At 42.3% G+C, this 17915-nt stretch overlaps 2 protein-coding genes across 5 annotated transcripts in view; both read right to left on the bottom strand.

The window, feature by feature from the left end:
• MARVELD2 (MARVEL domain containing 2) overlaps nucleotides 1–10910 on the bottom strand; it is a 34027-nt gene extending 23117 nt beyond the window's left edge. For both annotated transcript variants that reach the window (XM_029941374.1, XM_029941373.1), the window contains exons 1-3: nucleotides 10772–10910; nucleotides 9167–10333; nucleotides 6583–6618 (exon numbers count right to left, since the gene is read on the bottom strand). In XM_029941374.1, coding sequence (XP_029797234.1) covers nucleotides 6583–6618; nucleotides 9167–10318 — 1188 coding nt within the window. In that variant the 5' untranslated portion in view covers nucleotides 10319–10333; nucleotides 10772–10910. The remainder of the gene's footprint in view (nucleotides 1–6582; nucleotides 6619–9166; nucleotides 10334–10771) is intronic.
• A 3050-nt stretch (nucleotides 10911–13960) lies between these two features.
• Nucleotides 13961–17915, bottom strand: part of RAD17 (RAD17 checkpoint clamp loader component) — a 31417-nt gene continuing 27462 nt past the window's right edge. For 2 of the 3 annotated variants that reach the window (XM_029942392.1, XM_029942394.1), the window contains 2 exons: nucleotides 16747–16804; nucleotides 13961–14729 (listed from right to left, as the gene is read on the bottom strand). In XM_029942392.1, coding sequence (XP_029798252.1) covers nucleotides 14450–14729; nucleotides 16747–16804 — 338 coding nt within the window. In that variant the 3' untranslated portion in view covers nucleotides 13961–14449. The remainder of the gene's footprint in view (nucleotides 14730–16746; nucleotides 16805–17915) is intronic. The other variant, XM_029942393.1, reaches the window with a different exon arrangement.

Raw genomic sequence — 17915 nt, 5'->3', positions numbered from 1 at the left:
GGGGCTCCAGTCCCAAACCCACACCACCACCTTCAATGCTCAGACGAGATTCTCACTTTTCTAGCTTGGAAAAAAAATCTGTTCTGCACTTAGGGATTTATTTGAATATTTTACTGTCTCTGTTTGATCTTATTTTATGTCTGCATATTTCTTTTTAAAAATGATCTCATTTGTTTTTCAAAAAGTGTATTTATTAAAATATAAAATAAGAAGTTACAGTCTAGGAAATAACTCCAAACAAGGGACAAGAAACTTAGGATCCGAGACGGTATGTAATTTCCTCAGAATCACAGAGCTAGTAGTAATCAAACGCAGATTTTCCTGTCTGCAAAGTTTATTTTGTCTTGGTCATACTACACTGCCTCTCCCCTGGTAGTCGGCCAATTCTTATCTACTATGAAATGGGTAGGAAGCTGGTAAAAATCAAACCCAATGAGAAGCTGGAGATCCAACCTTTTCTAAAAGGTTTCTAGTAGGTAAGTCTAACAGGGATTCCCCAATTAAGTCACGAGATTCGCCCTCTAGGACACACCTAAATGTGGATCCATAAAGATTCAGTTCTCAGGAAAAGAGCCCCACGAAAGGACATCCTTTGCATTCAGCAACCATATCCTGAAAGAGTATAAATTAAATAGATTGGTATAATTTTTTATGTTTGTTTATTTTGAGAGAGAGAAAGAGAGAGCATGTGTGATAGGGGAAGGGGCAGAGATAGAGGGGGAGAGAGAATCCCAAGCAGGCTCTGTGCTGTCAGTGCAGAGGGTGACTTGGGGCTCAAACCCATGAACCAAGAACCGTGAAATCATGACCTGAGCTGGAATCAAGAGTCTGATGCTTAACCGACTGAGCCACTCAGGGGCCCCTGGATTGGTATGATTTTCAAAGCAGCTCTAGGAATGGGGGTTCCAACTCCACTAAGGTTATTTCTGACTATTCCAGGACCTCAGGAGCTGGGACCCTGGAAGACACCCTGGACGTGCTGCATACCAGCCTTCTAAGGCGGCCTAAAAGAGGTACCCTGGAACTTGCTGGCAGATCTCCTTACCCTGTTCTACCTGTGGAGTCTGCTTTAGCCACATTCACACCAAACAGTGATGATGACCACCCTAGCATTTGGGGCAACTCCCCCCCAATTCAGCCATGCCTTTCATGTTGACTCTACTCTGCACTTAACCCCACTGATAAATCCCACGACCAAAGGGATTGTCGAGGAAGCCCATAAACTCCACCGTGGCAAAGAATGACCACCAGTGCCACATCACTGCCACACTGCAGCCCATTAGACAGCCCTGTCCAGCTTGTTGCTATCAACATCTGCAAAGTGCACACCACCTTCAACCCCCACAAAGCAAATAGACTAAGTCCCTGAGGATGATCTGAAACATACTTTTTTTTTTAAGTTTCTTTATTTATTTAGAGGGAGGTAGAAAGCTGGAGAGAGAGAATCCCAAGCAGGCTCTGCGCTGTCAGCATGGAGCCCTATACAGGGCTTGAACTCACAAACCATGAGATCATGACCTGAGCTGAAGCCAAGAGTCTGATGCTCAAGCAACTGAGCCACCCAGGTGCCACCGCCATGAAAGACACTTAATGCTAGCACTCTAACTTGCTAACTCTGGTATCACATTATGCTATCACCTGTTAACAAGCCTGTCAACTTTTAGAAAGTGAATTTCCTTATAGAAAAATTTCCTTGTAGGCCCCTTTTCCATTATAAATAGCCTTTGTAATCCTGATTCATCTTCTAAACCAAAGTCCTTTTAAACTTGATATTTTCCATGCAGTGAGCATTATTTTAGGACTCCCATTGGGTTGAGAGAAGCAGCAATGGTCATTCCTGGCCAGGGTGGGATTCAAGTTTCGCAGTCAGTCCCTCCGAGGGAGTAGAATTTACCAAAGAGTTAATTAAGGCAGTACTGGAAATCTGGAATGAGAGTGCTGGCGATGATCTGCCCAAGACACTGTGATGATGAGTCTCCACGGGGAAGACTGCTCTCTTAATTTGGTGAAACTTACTTATGATGTCTCTCTACTAATGCTGGAAGGCAGCCCATAGGGTAAGGCAGGGAAGCTGCACTTAAATCTCAAAGAAAGGGCCAGTGTTATTAACTAAATAAACATTTATTTACTTATTTATTTATTTATGCTTCATGCCTAGTGCAAAGCCCAGGGCTTGAACTCACAACCTGGAATCAAGACCTGAGCTGAGATGGTCAGAAACAGACACTTAACCAACTGAGCCACCCAGGCACCACTGACTTGAAGTATTAATTAATTTGCTACAAACTTGGGACACCTGGGTGGCTCAGTCAGTTGAGCATCCAACTTCAGCTCAAGTTGTGATACTGCTGTTCATGAGTTCGAGCCCCACATCAGGCTCTGCACCGACAGAGCCTGGAGCCTGCTTCGGATTCTGTCTCCCTCTCTCTCTGCCTCTCCTCCACTTGCACTCTGTCTCTTTCTCAAAAATAAACATTAAAAAACAAACAAAAAGCCACACATACACACAGAGTAGTATCACTCTAACTCTATGATCAGTGTTTAAAGTGCATAGGTGTGTAACACGAGGTCCACACTGCCTTGTTGTGATAGAGAAACTTCCATATTCTGTAGACCAACCAATACTAGTCTCATTTGTCTCATGCCTGGGTAGTCAGAACTGGTCACGTACCTCATGATTTCTAAAGATTTATGGATCCCAGCAAGTTGAGACTTAGGGATCTCAGCCACAATTCAGATGATTTAACATCCATGTCAGAAATAATTTAAGGCAATTGATCCTTTAAAAATTGTGGGTAGGGGTACCTGGGTGGCTTAGTCGGCTAAGTGTCTGACTCCAGATTTTGGCTCAGCATGATCTCAAGGTTGTGAGATCAAGCTCCAGGCTCAGCTCAGAGCCTGCTTGAGGTTTCTCTTCCTCCATCTCCCTCTGGCTCCTCCCCTTCTCCCCCTGCCCTTGCACCCGTCCCCTGCTTGTGTGTTCTCTCTCTCACAAAAAAACATAAATAAAAAATAGAAAATCTCTCTAAAACAAAACAAAACTGTGGCTAAATACAGATCCTGAAAGATGCTCTGACCAGTTAATGCTAAATTTGAGACCTTATCACCCATAAACTGATTTCCCCAGGAGAGAGCAAAGAAACACACACAAAAAATTTTTTTCAGAATTACGTATCTATAAGCAAGTTTAATTTAGTTTTATAGTTCTTGTTCATACTCTCTTTTTCACACATACTGTGTTTTTCTGTTTCACTAGATTTGTAAACCCCTGGGAAACGGAGACAAGGTTCTTTGTAGTGTTCACATCACTGGCCCACAGTCCAATCTGGACATGTCTGTTCAATCAATGGTGAAGCTGACGTATTAATCACAATCCTTTGGACAAACTGTTATCCATCCACTTCATAAATCCCTTACTGTGGGGAGTCTGGGTGGCTCAGTCGGTTAAGCGTCGCTTTTTTTTTTTTATTAAAAAAAATTTTTTTTCTGTTTTTTATTTATTTTTGAGAGACAGAGAGAACACGAACAGGGCAAGGTCAGAGAGAGAGGGAGACACAGAATCAGAAGCAGGCTCCAAGCTCTGAGCTGTCAGCACAAAGCCCGACACGGGGCTCGAACCCACGAACCGTGAGATCATGACCTGAGCCAAAGCTGGACGCTTAACCAACTGAGCCATCAACGTGCCCCAAGCGTCTAACTCTTGATTTCAGCTCAGGTCATGATCTCACTGTTTGTGGGATCTCCACCAAGAGCACAGAGCCTGCTTGGGATTCTCTCTCTCCCTCTGCCTCTCCCTTGCTTGCCCTTGTTTGTGCATGCGTTCTTTCTCTCTGTCTCTAAGAATAAACATTAAAAATAAAGAAAATAAATAAATAAATAAATAAACAAATCCCTTACTTTACCATGAATAAAAGATTTTCATATAGTCTTTGTGTTATAATATAGAGAATAAAGTTAAAAGAACCTACAGTGAAGCCTTGATGGCTCTGTTGGTTAAATATCCAACTCTGGATATAGACTCAGGTCGTGATCTCATGGTTGTGGGATCAAGCCCCATATTGGGCTCCATGCTGAGTGTGGAGGCTGCTTAGGATTCTGTTTCTCCCTCTCCATCTGACTCTCCCCTGCTTATGCTCTCTCTCCCTCTCTCAAAATAAATAAACTTAAAAAAATAAAAAGGAACCTGGGCGCATGGGTGGCTCAGTTGGTTAAGTTTCCGACTCAGTTTTGGCTCAGGTCATGATCTCACAGTTTTGTGAGGTGGAGCCCCACATTGGGCTCTGTGCTGACAGTGCAGACCCTGCTTGTGATCTGCCCTCTCTCCCTCTCTCTCTTCCACTCCCCTGCTTACACTATGTCTGCCCCTCTCAAAATAAATCAGTAAACCTCAAAAAAAAAAAAGCACCTCTATAAGGTACTTTCAAAATGCATGCACTTAAAGGACTTGTATAAATTAGCAATTCAATAAAAACTAGACAGGATACAAACAGTTTAACAGGGAAGGAAAAGCAAACATAATACATGAAAAATGCTCAATCTCACTCCTTATAAGAGAAATGTAAATTGCAACTACATTAGATATCATTTTTCACCTATCGGGTTGACACATGTCAACAAATTTCCTAACACAGTGTGTTGGTCAAGGTGTGAGGAGGCCTGTGGTGCTGCTGGGAGTGCAAACTGGTAAAACTTCTATGGCGCAACCTGGCAGTCAAAATAAACATGTGCATTTCTTCTGATCCAAAAGTTTGCTTCTCAGAATTTATCTTTCAGCTGCACTTATGCATATAGGGAAGGAAGTATGTACAAGTATATACTTGGATGTATACAGTTATTGCCGGCAGCATTGTTTTTAATACAGATTGTAAACAAATGGTCATTAAAATTTTTTTTAATATTTATTTATTATTGAGAGAGAGAGTGAGTGACTGCAAGTGGGGGAGGGGCAGAGAGAGAGGGGAAGACACAGAATCTTAAGTAGGCTCTGGCTCCAAGCTCTCGGCACAAAGCCCAACATGGAGCTTGAACCCATGAACCGTGACATCATGACCTGAACTGATGTCAGATGCTTAACTGACTGAGCCACCCAGGCATCCCATAAATGGTCATTTATGGTTAGGAAAATTATGGAACATCCATGTAATACAAGACTATGTAGCTGCAAAAAGAGAATGCAGAATTTCTATATGTACTAATAAGGAAACATCTTAAGAAATGTATTTTTGGGATGCCTGGGTAGCTCAGTCGGTTAAATGTCCAACTTCGGCTCAGGTCATGATCTTGTGGTTCGTGAGCTTGAGCCCCATGTCCGGCTCTGTGCTGACAGCTCAGAGCCTAGAACCTACTTCAGGTTCTGTGTCTCCGTCTCTCTCTGCCCCTTCCCTGCTCGCACTCTCTCTCTCTCAAAATAAATAAACATTAAAAAGAAAAGAAATGTATTCTTAACTGGAAAAAAAAAAAGAGACGTAACAATGTGTATGGGATGGCCGTGTGAAAGGGGGAGTCAAGCAAATATATATATATTTTACAAATACATATATATGTAATATGTACATATAATATAAACATGCATCTGAAAGGAAACAGGAGGCACTGATAACACTGGTTCCTTCAAAGTGGGAGAGCTGGAAAGCTCAGACAGAGGAGTGAGAGAAGACTTTGTCTTAAAGACCCCTTTGAAGTTTTTTGTTTGTTTTTGAGAGAGAGTGAGAGAAGTGGGGGTTTCAGATAGAGGGGGTACAGAGGATCTGAAGCAGGCTCCACATTGACAGCAGAAAACCTGATGCAGGTCTTGAACTCACAAACCATGAGATCATCATGATCTGAGCCAAAGTCTGACAACCAACCTAGCCACCCAGGCGCCCCTGAGACCCTTTTGAATTCTGAACCAAGAAAATATACTCCTTTTTCAAAGAAACAAACAAATCCAAAGGTTGAACTCTCAACCTCTTGCTTAGAAATAATACCCAGTATCTTAAAAAAAGGACTTTTCAATGAGGTATAATTATGATTATTAAAACATATTAGTTTTTTACATATATGTATGTAAGTATAATAACAGCATCTCATTTGATTCAGCAAGCATGTGATGTAGGAATTATTATTATTATTCCAATTTTACAGATGAAGAAATCAAGTCATGGAAAGTAAAACATCTTGCCTACTGTCACACTGTTAGTAAATTCTGGAATAGGAATTTTCCTCCTGACACAACAAAATTTAGCATCTGAAAGCAAGGTGAGAAGGTCAGAAAAGAATGGCAAAGAACTTTATAGAGACTAAAAAGAGTTTGAGAGAATCACCTTTACTTAAAAAAATTAAATTTTAAACAATGTTCAACTAACAAAATGAAAAGGCGCTATAAAAAGTATAGAAGCCATAATTTTGCCCAATTAAACACCATGTGCCGTGTCTAATTTGATCCTCTCATTAGGAGAAAAAAGCTGAAAGTTCAACTCAGTGTTCAGTTAGGAACTCAATGTAATAGATACTTTCACAGACAGATGATCTACTCTGTAGGTAAACAGGTAAGAGAGAAAGTAACACATCTAGACATAAAATATAAGGTGAACTTTATCTTACCATTTTCCTTTTTGATGGCAACGAGGGCTCACTTATCTGGAATAAAAAATAGTTAAAATGACTTTTCTAAGGTGTGTGAGGCTACTTTGTTAATATTTTCATCCATTTGCATGTACAGCCCAATCTCAATTTACAGAGGTCTATTCTCTGCTTGACAGATGCTCCTCCCTCTCAACTGGGCAACTTCCGACTGGCTGGAGGAGAGTCAGAGGAGGGCCAAGGGGAACGCCTGTCAATCAGGAACAGACAGCAGGGACAGAGGTCCTGACATGATAGAGACTCTCAGGTAAAGTGCTTTGAATTACCTAGAGATTTTATTTATTCTTGGCTCCTGAACCTTGCACAATTAAAGAGTTGGAAACAGAAACCATTATAAAATTAACAGAAAAAACCCACAGGCCATTATAGCTTCTAACTTTTAAGAAGTCAAAGGCACATAACAAACCGGGACACCTACTACATCAGGGGTAATTCAAGTATCTTCAACGATTAGAAAAGTCTGATGGAAACAAGTTTTGAGTCAGGAAAAAGAAATAAAAGTACTATGTTGATAATTACAGACTTATTCATGAAGAATTTTGAAATGACATTAAGAATTCTGTTGTTATTAAACTTACATAAAATTATGAAGAAGTGTGGGGGTTTCCCTATCTGGATTTCACACTGATTAGAATCTGAAATTCTTAATTTTGTATACACAGATGTAAAATTAAGAAATATGCTTAATGAATTAGATAAATCTAGAAATAACATGACTCTGTGGAGTTCTAGTAAGATTAACATATTCCGTGATGAGAGAGTATGGATCACATTGAAACATGTTGGGGTTCTTTGTATAATCATAAGGTTTTATAAGGTTAGTCAAGTTTGTTATAAAATCAGTCAAGTTTTATGTTATGATGCGTAAGATTCATGCAAAAGATTAAACACAAAATATATAAGTCAGTGAGTAAATAAATAGGTTACTGAGTACATAAGGGCAGGATTTTTTCATTTTTATCTAAGGTTTTGCCCATACATATAGTATTTGCAGTTATATAGTATCTAGGAAGTCTTTGGAAAAATGAGAAAAGAAAAATGCATAATAAGCTGACTTAAAATTAAGAAAAATTAAAAAGACATTTTCAGTAGCACAGGAAATTCTACTACACACTTTTTTTTTTAATTTAAAATTTATTTTTGAGAGACAGTACGAGCCAGGGAGGATCAGAGAGAGAGGGAGATACAGAATCAGAAGACAGGCTCCAGGCTCTGAGCTAGTGGTCAGCACAGAGCCTGATGCAGGGCTCGAACTCACGAACCATGAGATCATGACCTGAGCCAAAGCCAGACGTTTAACTGACTGAGCCACCCAGGCACCCCTACACACTTCTTACAAGAAGAACATAACATAACATAAACATTTCAGGGTAAAATGAAGCTAACAGAACATAGAGAGTGCACATAGAGAGAGAGTGCAACCGGGGGAGGGGCAGAGAGAGAGGGGGACAGGAGATCCAAAGCAGGCTCCATGATGACAGAACAGAACCCAACACAGGGCTCGAACCCATGAACCATGAGATCATGACCTGACCCAAAGTTGGATGCTTAACCAACTGAGCCACCCAAGCACCTGTTCAAATAATTTTTAAATATGGCTTTCATATAATCTTATCCAGCAGATATTTTTATTATATTATTATCACAATTATTAATTCTCTTTTTATATTTATTAGTTAAATCCTAGAAATAAAAACAAGTGCCAGGATCCTTCTAATTTTTGGAACATTCTTCTCCCCAAAGTAAGAATGAAACATCAAAATGCCTGGGCAAGTTTTCAGAGTATGTTTATGACAACTCAGGCTCTCAATACTTCAAAAAAGCAAATATGGTTCACTGTATTCTTACTTGACTTTATTGAAGTCACTGGAAGAAAGTGTCACTCATCATAACACGTAAATGAGCACTTTCCTCTTATAATTGTAAAGTTATAGGTTTTTTTTTAAATTATGCTTTACCATACTAAAGGATCAACATTGTTCTCAAACTTACTTTAATGAGGAGACATTTATTGTACTGAATATGGTCTTACACTCAGTTGTAAGAATTTAGTAGCTGTGTTTTCCCCTTAAGCATCACAGACATAATGCAGCCGACACACTACCTTCTGTATTACATATCAGGTGCCTACCTGCAATGTTCTACCACAGCGACACGCCAGACTGGGCGATCCCATGCAAAGCAGGGTGGACAGAGGTAGGACTTTTAAATTTCAGATCATTAAAAATAAAGATAGGGGGAGGCCACCTGGGTGGCTCAGTCAATTAAACATCTGACTCTAGATTTCAACTCAGGTCATGATCTCATGGTTTATGAGATCAAGCCCTGTGTCAGGCTTTGCACTGACAGTGTGGAGCCTGCTTGGGATTCTCTCTCCCTCTGCCCCTATCCCGATCATGCTCCCTCTGTCTTTCAAAATAAATACAATAAACTTTAAAAAAAAGGCTTTTATAAGATTTTTGTTTTAAGAGCTACATACATTTAACCAGGGGGTAAGTAATAGGAAAAAAATTAAAAACAAACGAAGGATTATGAAGTTCCTTACCTCCTGCTGTTCCATGAATTCCCTGTGTCTCCGCGCCGCCTCATGCCTCCATAACTTTAGGCAAACCAAAGCACTAATGAGGTAAACGATCATGGTGACGAACAGGAAGATCATTGCGGCTATCTGTCCTCCTTCTACCCGGCAGAACAATGCGTTCATCGGCGTATTAAACAATGGGTAGTAGCAGAGCCCGCCTCGGTTGGTGTCATTCACATAGACTATGGCTGCAGCCATGTACAAAATAAACAAGGCAACGTTAATTCCAAATTCGGTCAGAGGCCACCAATTAGAATCCAAAAGAATGGTCCGATAGTACATGGACATGCCAAGAACCAGAATAATGACGGTGGCGATCCAAGCTAATCCAGCAACCACGAGTACAAAAGGGGTTTTGGGGCCACTGTAGTAATAGCCCCCATACGTACTGCCCAGGCCACCGAGGCCTCCCATGCCATAGGGCTGTGAATATCCAAACAAGTTATACCACTCGCTGTCCTTGTAAATGTAAGCCGTGACACAGGCAAAGACGCCGGCCCCCAGGAGCAGCTCCACCACACCCAGAATCCGCAGCAGGCCTGCCCACGACTTCATGTAGGAGTACCTCCGGTTATAGTCCTCCACCTTCTCACTGTACGTTCGGGCCGTCTGCGTGTGGCGGCCTAGTGAACCGTAGGAGTCGTGGGGGAACATTGCCTCGGCCTCTTTCGGGGAACTGAAGGTCCCTACTGACCCTCCGTAAGGATCTTTGTAGGAGTTGGGGGGTGAATGGTGGTTTGGTCTTGCCGGAGAGGCTGGAGGTGAACACTCCACTCCATCGGAGATGTATCTGATGTCAGACACGGGCTTCTCCCATCCCAGGTCCTTTTTCTTCCCTCTGAAGAAGTTCTTCCAGGACTCGGGGACAAAGCGCCTTACGGGTTTGAGATCTGGCGCTATGGCCGGTTCCTCTGTGTCACTTGAGTAGACGCTGTCGGGGCCGAAGGGCGGCTGTAACGGGAGAGGGGGTGGTGGCAAGGGATCGGCGCTCACGGCCAGCTCACTGTCCTGAAGAGTCTGGAAGGCTCCTATGGTGCCATCGTGATAGGGTGAGTCCCTTGGGACCTCATCGTAGTGCCTGTCCTGATTCTTGCATCTTCCATTACTGGACGACATTTGTGACTTTTACACCTGTGGCCAAGATGAAAGTTACACTGATGCCTAGTTATTTATTCTTTCAGTGATGTTGATTTTATCCACTAGATGATCATATTTAGGAAATCAATATGATGTCTAATGATCATGATATGTACAAATGATAAAATAAATATGTATATTTTAAACACATGTAGCATATTAGGCAGGGACATCATCATTATTCTATATGATTTTAAGGGCAGTTGAAACTTAAAATCTTAGTTCTGAATTAAAACATTTTTAAGTCTAATTTATCTTATGAGCCCTATAAACAATGGAATATAAACACCATAAAAGAAACTAAATTTTAACAATACAGAACACTAACACATCCCAAACAGAAGCCTTCCTTCAAACATCTAAATCAAAATATTTAATAGCGTGAGCATACCAAAGTTTGATGGGTCGGCAAATACTCTTCATTTTTATTACCTCAAATCCGCTTTGGAATGGCCTGGGAGAAGCAGTCCGTTAAACACAGGGAATGAAGAGCACCTTTCTTTCTTAAGTCAGGGAAGTCAGTTTAGGGGACTTGCTCCTTGCACTCTAAAATATTAGCACTTCATGTTAGATTTTAAAATTTGAATTCTCAGAGGAAAAAAAGTCACTGAAGGTTAAGACTCCCCAAAAGTACAACACAAAGCAGCCATGTTTATCATGCGTATCACTCTCTCCGGAGCAGCCACCTCAAGGGGATTTGCTGTACACACAGAAAGTATCTCAGAGGGGGTTTGAGTCGCCTAAAAAATAAAGCACAGCAAAAGCACTTTCAGTAAACCTGTTGATTTTCTTCACGCAATCAATGACCCGGACATGTATAAACAGACATTTTCTGCTGACTACTAGGTTTAAGGCACAATGAATGTCTCCCTCATATTACTTAAAGCGAGTATTTACTGAAAACTCACTGGCCATAAGCAGTGTACTTAGCACTATAAAGGTCTCAAATTTTAAATGGAGAATCCCACCTTTATGGCGTTGAATCATTCAGAAATTCCTAAGACTTTTTTTTTTATATTTATTTTTGAGAGAGAGAGAGACAGACTGAGCAGAGGGAGAGGGAGACACAGAAGCAGAAGCAGGCTCCAGGCTCTGAGCTGTCAGCAAAGAGCCCAACTTGTGGCCCAGACCCATGAACAGTGAGATCATGATCAGAGCCGAAGTCGGCCACCCAGGCACCCCAGCTTTTTTTTTTAAGTTTATGTATTTATTTTGAGAGAGAGGTAGGAGCGAATGAGTGGGGGAAACAACAGAGAGAGAGAGAGAGAGAGAGAGAGAGAGAGAGAATTCCAAGCAGGCTCCATGCTGTCAGCTCCGAGCCTGATGTGGGGCTTGATATCACAAACCATGAGACCATGACCTGAGCCGAAATCGAGAGTCAGACATTTAACTCACTGAGCCACCCAGGCATCCCCTAAGGCTTTGTTTTGTTTCTCTAAGTTTATTATTTTTATTTATTTTGAGAAAGAGAGAGAGAGAGAGAGAGAGAGAGAGAGAGAGCGAGAGAGAGACAGCCAGGGAGGGTCTGAGAGAGAGGAGAGAGAATCCCAAGAAGGCTCCTCACTGACTCAGGGCTTAAACCCACAAATCGTGAGTTCATGACCTGAGCTGAAACCAAGAGCACATCGCTTAACTGACTGGGCCACCCAGGCTCCCACTAAAGTTTTGTTTTATTTTGTAAAATGGAGACCTATCGTTCAACTAATATTTGCCAAACATCTATCATGCACCAGGCATGCTGAAAGTGTATCAGTGAACAAAACCAACCGAAATCCCTGCCTTCATGAACTTAAAACACAGTGGAGGGGTAACAGATGATAGATAAGGAAGTAGAATAAATCTGATTTATTTAGATGCTATTTATATAGATGCCACGGAACTAAGAATGGTGATAAAGAGTACTTTATGGACAGGGTACTACAATTCTAAATAGAATGACCTTGAAAGTCTTCATAGAGAATATGACACCTGAATACAGAAATAAAGGAGGTGCCAGAGAGGCAGGCTGGATCCCAACCCACAACCCTGGGATCACAACCTCAGCAGAAAAGGGAAGGGGAAGGGAGAAAGGAAGAGGAAAAGGAGAAAAGAAAAGAACAGAAAATAAAGCAAAGCAAAGCAAAGCAAGACCAAGAGTCAGACGCTCAACCCACTGAGCCGTCCACGGGCCCCTGATACATACCCATTTAAAGGATATCCCGCCGCTTAATTTAACACTGGTAAAAAAGTGTGCTTTGTTGTAATGGGTTTCCCTTATCGACACCTGTGCAAAGCGGCTCATCTGAATTAGACTGTCTTACCAACATTTAAACAAAATGCAAAAAGTTAATAAATTTGAAGACTCCTATATAGAATTAACAAGTGATTTTGGAAGGGAAGGGTCAGCGGGATTTTATCACATCTTGGCTGTGTGGCTAGCCCTCCTGTATGGTCCAGGGTGTCACGAGAGCCCACTTGGATTCAGCATGCTGAGGCACAGTGGGTCTTTGTTTTTGTCAAGACCCCGGACCCTGACTCCATTCTGCTGGAACTCACAGCTCGGAAAGCCACATCGGTGGGAGGAGAAATGGTTTCCCCCAGGGAAGCCACCTGGGAACCGAACTCGGTCGCCTTTTTACAAAAACAGAACCATTGCTTTAGTCAGCAAAGTTTTGCTGGGCTCCAGAGATGTTTCTGCTCTTGCTGGGGGCTGGGAAAGCCCCGAGGGTTTTCACTTAACCGCGCGGGAGTGCCATGGGACCCCCGGCGTCTAGGCTCGGCGTCCGGTCCCACCACTCTCGTTCAGTCCCCGGCTCGGCCCGCCTCAAGGAACCACCCCGGGGAGCGCTCCTGCTTCGCGTCCCAGGGAAAACTCATTCTCTCAATCGGACGAGATTACGCCCAGAGCGGCCGGAACTGAGTCTGTGCCCAGGTGGGGACAGGAGGATCCCCGCGCCAGGAAAGGGCGGCGCCTTCGCGGCCGGCGGGGCGCGTCTCGCCGCGCACCTGTGTCCCCCGGATGAACGTGCGCTGGGCGAGGGGCCCTCCTGACGCGCAGGCCTCGCTCTCCCCCGGGAGCCTCACCTCCCTCCGCGCCGCCGGCCGGTCCCGGCCGCAGGTTATGGCGGGGCTGAGCGGAGAGGGCCGCGGGAGCGGGCGCGCGCTGAGCCCACGGCCTCTCCTTCTCCAGCCGCACACCTGCCGGGGTGGGGGCCCAGGCCCTCCGCGCCCGCGCCCGGACCACGTAGGCGCCACCCCTCGCGTCCCCTCACCTGCGCGGCCGCCGGGAACAGCGCGCTCGCAGCCCGCGGCGCTGAAACCCGGCTCAGCTCCCGGGGCGGGGCGACTCCACAAGTTTGCCCCGCCCGGCTTTGTCCGGACCGGACTCCCGCTAGCGGCCGGGGAGCGTCGGGCCCGCCCCCGCCCCTCCGAGCTGCTGCTACCAACCCGCGCCCCGCGAGCGCACAGAGCTTGGAAAAGTAGTGAAGGTGCGATTTACCCCTCCAGAGAGCTCTCTTTGCAAGATTTTCTTCCCTCCGTTTTTTGAAAAGTGTTTACAATGGATAAAGGAGATTCATATATTATGCCCAATGATACCTGGCCGACAATACATGTTAGGAAATATTAAACGAGGAAACGAAATGAAATTCAACATTTTAATAATGATATAAATTACTTTCCAAAAAGTATCTGAAATAGTCCACTGTACAGCATATAAAAATGGTATTTGAGAAGTTAAAGACCATAGAAAAACTGTGGATAAGGCACAAAGTTTTATTTACACTCAATTGCATACTAAACTTTTATAATTCATATTTACAAACCCATTAAGTTTTAATATTCAGCATTATTCCTTCACATTGTTTGATATTTGGCATAATGTTCAAACACACTTCAAACACACTGACCTCCCAGCGCCACTCAATAAATACTAGAAACAACAAAAATTAAGGTATTTGAAGCTTGGTCTTCAGTTTACTTCAAAATGACAAGTCAGTTTCTTGTGCTGAAATACTACGAGTGAAGAACTAAACTTTCATTCACTTGAGAAGTATATTATCTCTGCTCAGGTACCACTGAATAAAAGGAACATGAATCTGCCACGTAGTAGCATGACTGGTGGGCAGGTCTCTATGTCCCATCGCTCTCATAGTCTTCTATGATCATCTCTTCTTCATCCAGGTCTCCCTGTGACGAAAAGGACCGAGGCTGGCTGGCAGGCAGTCCACTGCCACTGTTCTGACTCAGAGGAAGACACCAGGTTTCAGGTTCGGCGGTTTGAGTGGCTTCACCCAGAGCTTCCTCTGCGGAGCTCCGTCTGTAGAGCTGCCCTCCAGGAGGCGGGGCTTCATCTCCACTGTCAGGATCTATCATTCCAGGCTCCCTGTCCATCAGGGCTTCCATTTTCAACCTGTCAGATTTACAATGCAGCCATCAATAATAACCAAATAAAGGGATGCCCTTTAAATCACACCATGAGTGTGAGGACTATGAAGCCATCTTTAGTGTTCTGTCTACATTCACTGTGATCAGTGTTTAGCCAGGCCTTTAGCTTGGCATGGTAATGGTATAAACAAAAGTACAAGGTAAATGACAAAATGTGAATAAATTAAAGCTTACAATACAAACAACTTGTAAAGAGTTCTTACAAATTAAAAAAAATTAAATAGAATAGAAAAATGGGTATAAAACATGGACAACTTATATTAAAAAAGTACAAGCTAATGAAAAAATTGTTCAAATTAGTAATTTTAAAAATTGAAATTAAAATAGTGAACTAGTACTGTAATCTTTAAAACTGGCAAGATCATTTATCTATCTATCCATCTATCTATCTTTTATTTGAGTAATCTCTACATCCAACATGGGGCTCACACGATCCCATGATTGAGAGTTGTATGCTCTTCCAACTGAGGCAGCCAGGTGCCCCAAGTAAGTAATAAAAACCCAGCAGTGTCAAGAGTTAGGAGAAAAGAATATGCTGATACACTGTTAAATGGATATAAAATTAGTAAAATATTCTTAGAAGCAATCTGGCAATATAGAGCAACGACTTCAAAAAAGTTTATGTCCATTGATCCAGCAACTTCTTTGCTAGGAATACATCCTATGTAAATAACGTTTGATCCCATTTCACAACCTTTAGGATCTCTGTTATAATAGGGGGAAAAAAGGTTTGGCAAAGATATGTGGAAACTGAAACTCTTGAGCATTGCTGGTGCAAATGTAAAAGGTGTAACTGCTGTTGAAAATGCTAAGGCAGTTCTTAAAAAATTAAAAACAGATTACTACATGACCTAGCAACAGCAATGATTTAAGCTATAAGAAAAGCTGTGATAAAGTTGGAAATAAGCTAAATGTACAAAAATAAGGTTAGGTAGGATTATATGAAACTAGAGAATTATTAAATATTAATATTAAATATCAAACTACATATTCATATTTAATACTGTCAACATGAGTCAATGATAACGTTAAATATGGTCATCATGAATGAAAGATAAAGTACTAGTTACTGCAGTAAGTAGCATTTACAAATCCTGTCTCCTAAATTAGATCAAGTAGTTGAACCTATAAGAACAGTTAAAAAGCCCTTTTTAAACCTTTTTAAAATGCTAAAGTACAGGGGTGCCTGGATGGCTTAGTCGGTTGGGTGTCTGACTCTTGATTTGGGCTCAGGACATGATCCCAGGGTTGTGGGATTGAGCCTTATGTCAGGCTCTGTGGTTGACTGTGGAGCCTGCTTAGGATTCTCTCTGCCCCCTTCCCCATTTGTGCTCTCTCCTCTCTCTAAAATAAGAGAAAACGTAAAATAAAACACTAATAATAATTAAATGCCTGAATATATAATTTGATATTACAGATAAGCTAAGTAGAAATGAAATATACATGTTATGTTTATCACTGATATTAGCCCAGAAGTGATTTTGCAATAAAATGAACAGCACAGATACACCTCTCTTTATCTAGGTTTTATTTGTCTGAATCTTTTAAAATAAGGAAATGAAAAAGGCAGTGCTTTTGTGGTAGTTCCTAGTTCCTACAGGCTTTAAACACAGGCTAAGGAGCACCATACTGGCTCAGTCAGTTAAGCATCTGACTTCGGCTCAGGTCATGATCTTACAATTCGTGGGTTGAAGTTCAAGCTGCTGCTGTCAGCACAGAGCCCACTTTGGATCCTCTGTCCACCCCCTCTCTACCCCTCCCCTGCTTGTATTCACTCTCTCAAAAATAAACGTTTTTTAAAAATTAGGGGGAAAAAATAAGCTAAGAACATCTTGGGAGAAAAGGTTAAAAGAGGTTTCCAGATAAGCAAGATTTGTTAACTGGAGGATTACAGACAAATTTTTATTGGTTGTATACTGAAAAAGTAGATAGCGTTTAGTGGACATTTCAGTAACAGTTCTTTGAAAATTAAAACAGCTTACCTTCCAAAGTGTCGCTTCAGAGGAAGTTTCCCAATATCTTGGATAAAAGAAATTTGAGCTGAAACAGAGATTTTTAAAAATCTTTAAATAGACATTTCTCTGAAGAAGATATATAAATGGGAGTAAGCAAGGGATTCTCAGGGCACCTGAGTGGCTTAGTTGGTTGAGTGTCTAACTCTTGATTTCCACTCATGCCATGATCTCAGGATCATGAGACTGAGCCCTGCATCAGGCTCTGCACTAGGCATGGAGCCTGCTTAAGGTTCTCTTCCTCTCCCTCTACCCCTCACCTGTGCCAGACAAAAGAAGGAAGGAAGGAAGGGAGAGAAAGAAGGAAAAGAAAAAGAAAGAGAAAGAAAAAGCAAGCTCAGATCACGAATCCTTTGGAAAATTAAATCAAAACCATGGAATACCATTTCATATCCATTAGGATGTCTGTTGTAAAAAAAAAGAAGAAGAAGAAAAAAGCTTGGCAGAGGTGTATGGAAACTAAAACCTTTGGGCACTGTTGGTAGAAATATAAAATGGTATGACTGCTGTGGAAAATGGTAAGGCAATTCCTTAAAACATGAAAAACAGAATTACTATATGACCTAGCAATTCTACTTCTGGGTATACACCGAACAGAATGGACGACAGGATCTTCAAGAGTAATCATATACCCCATGTTCACAGCAGCACTGTTCTGGGTGACTACCCAAGTGGAGGTAGCCTCTGAAGATCTTGGCTGGGCCCCTTCTCGCATGGACCCTGCACCCTATGGGTGAGCTTAGGTGAAGGCCATCGCAGTTGGAGGAGGTGGCAGTATTCTCAGCATGCTATGCTGCTAGGATAGAGCTTCCATGCCAAGGGTTGGAGAAAGGGAGTTCTGGATTCTTGGCTGGCCGCAGGCGGGAGGGAGTCCTATGAGTTCTTGGCTGCTCCCTTAAGTATCCATCAATAGATGAATGGATAAAGAGAATGTGGTATATACAGTGTGATATTCTTCAGCCTTAAAAAGGAAATGGTGATACATGCTATAATATAAGCTTTGATGACATGTTAAGTGAAACAAGTCAGTCACAAAAGACAAATACTGTGAGTCCACTTATGTGAGGTACATAGAGTGGTCAAATTCAGAGACAGAAGGTAGGTGGTGGACAGGGAGTGGGAGATAGCATTTAATGTGT

Source organism: Suricata suricatta, chromosome 6 (genome assembly GCF_006229205.1).
Source record: "Suricata suricatta isolate VVHF042 chromosome 6, meerkat_22Aug2017_6uvM2_HiC, whole genome shotgun sequence".
NCBI classification, from domain to species: domain Eukaryota; kingdom Metazoa; phylum Chordata; class Mammalia; order Carnivora; family Herpestidae; genus Suricata; species Suricata suricatta.
The sequence above is the reverse complement of the archived record's forward strand: the minus strand, read 5'-3'. Positions and strand labels throughout refer to the sequence as shown.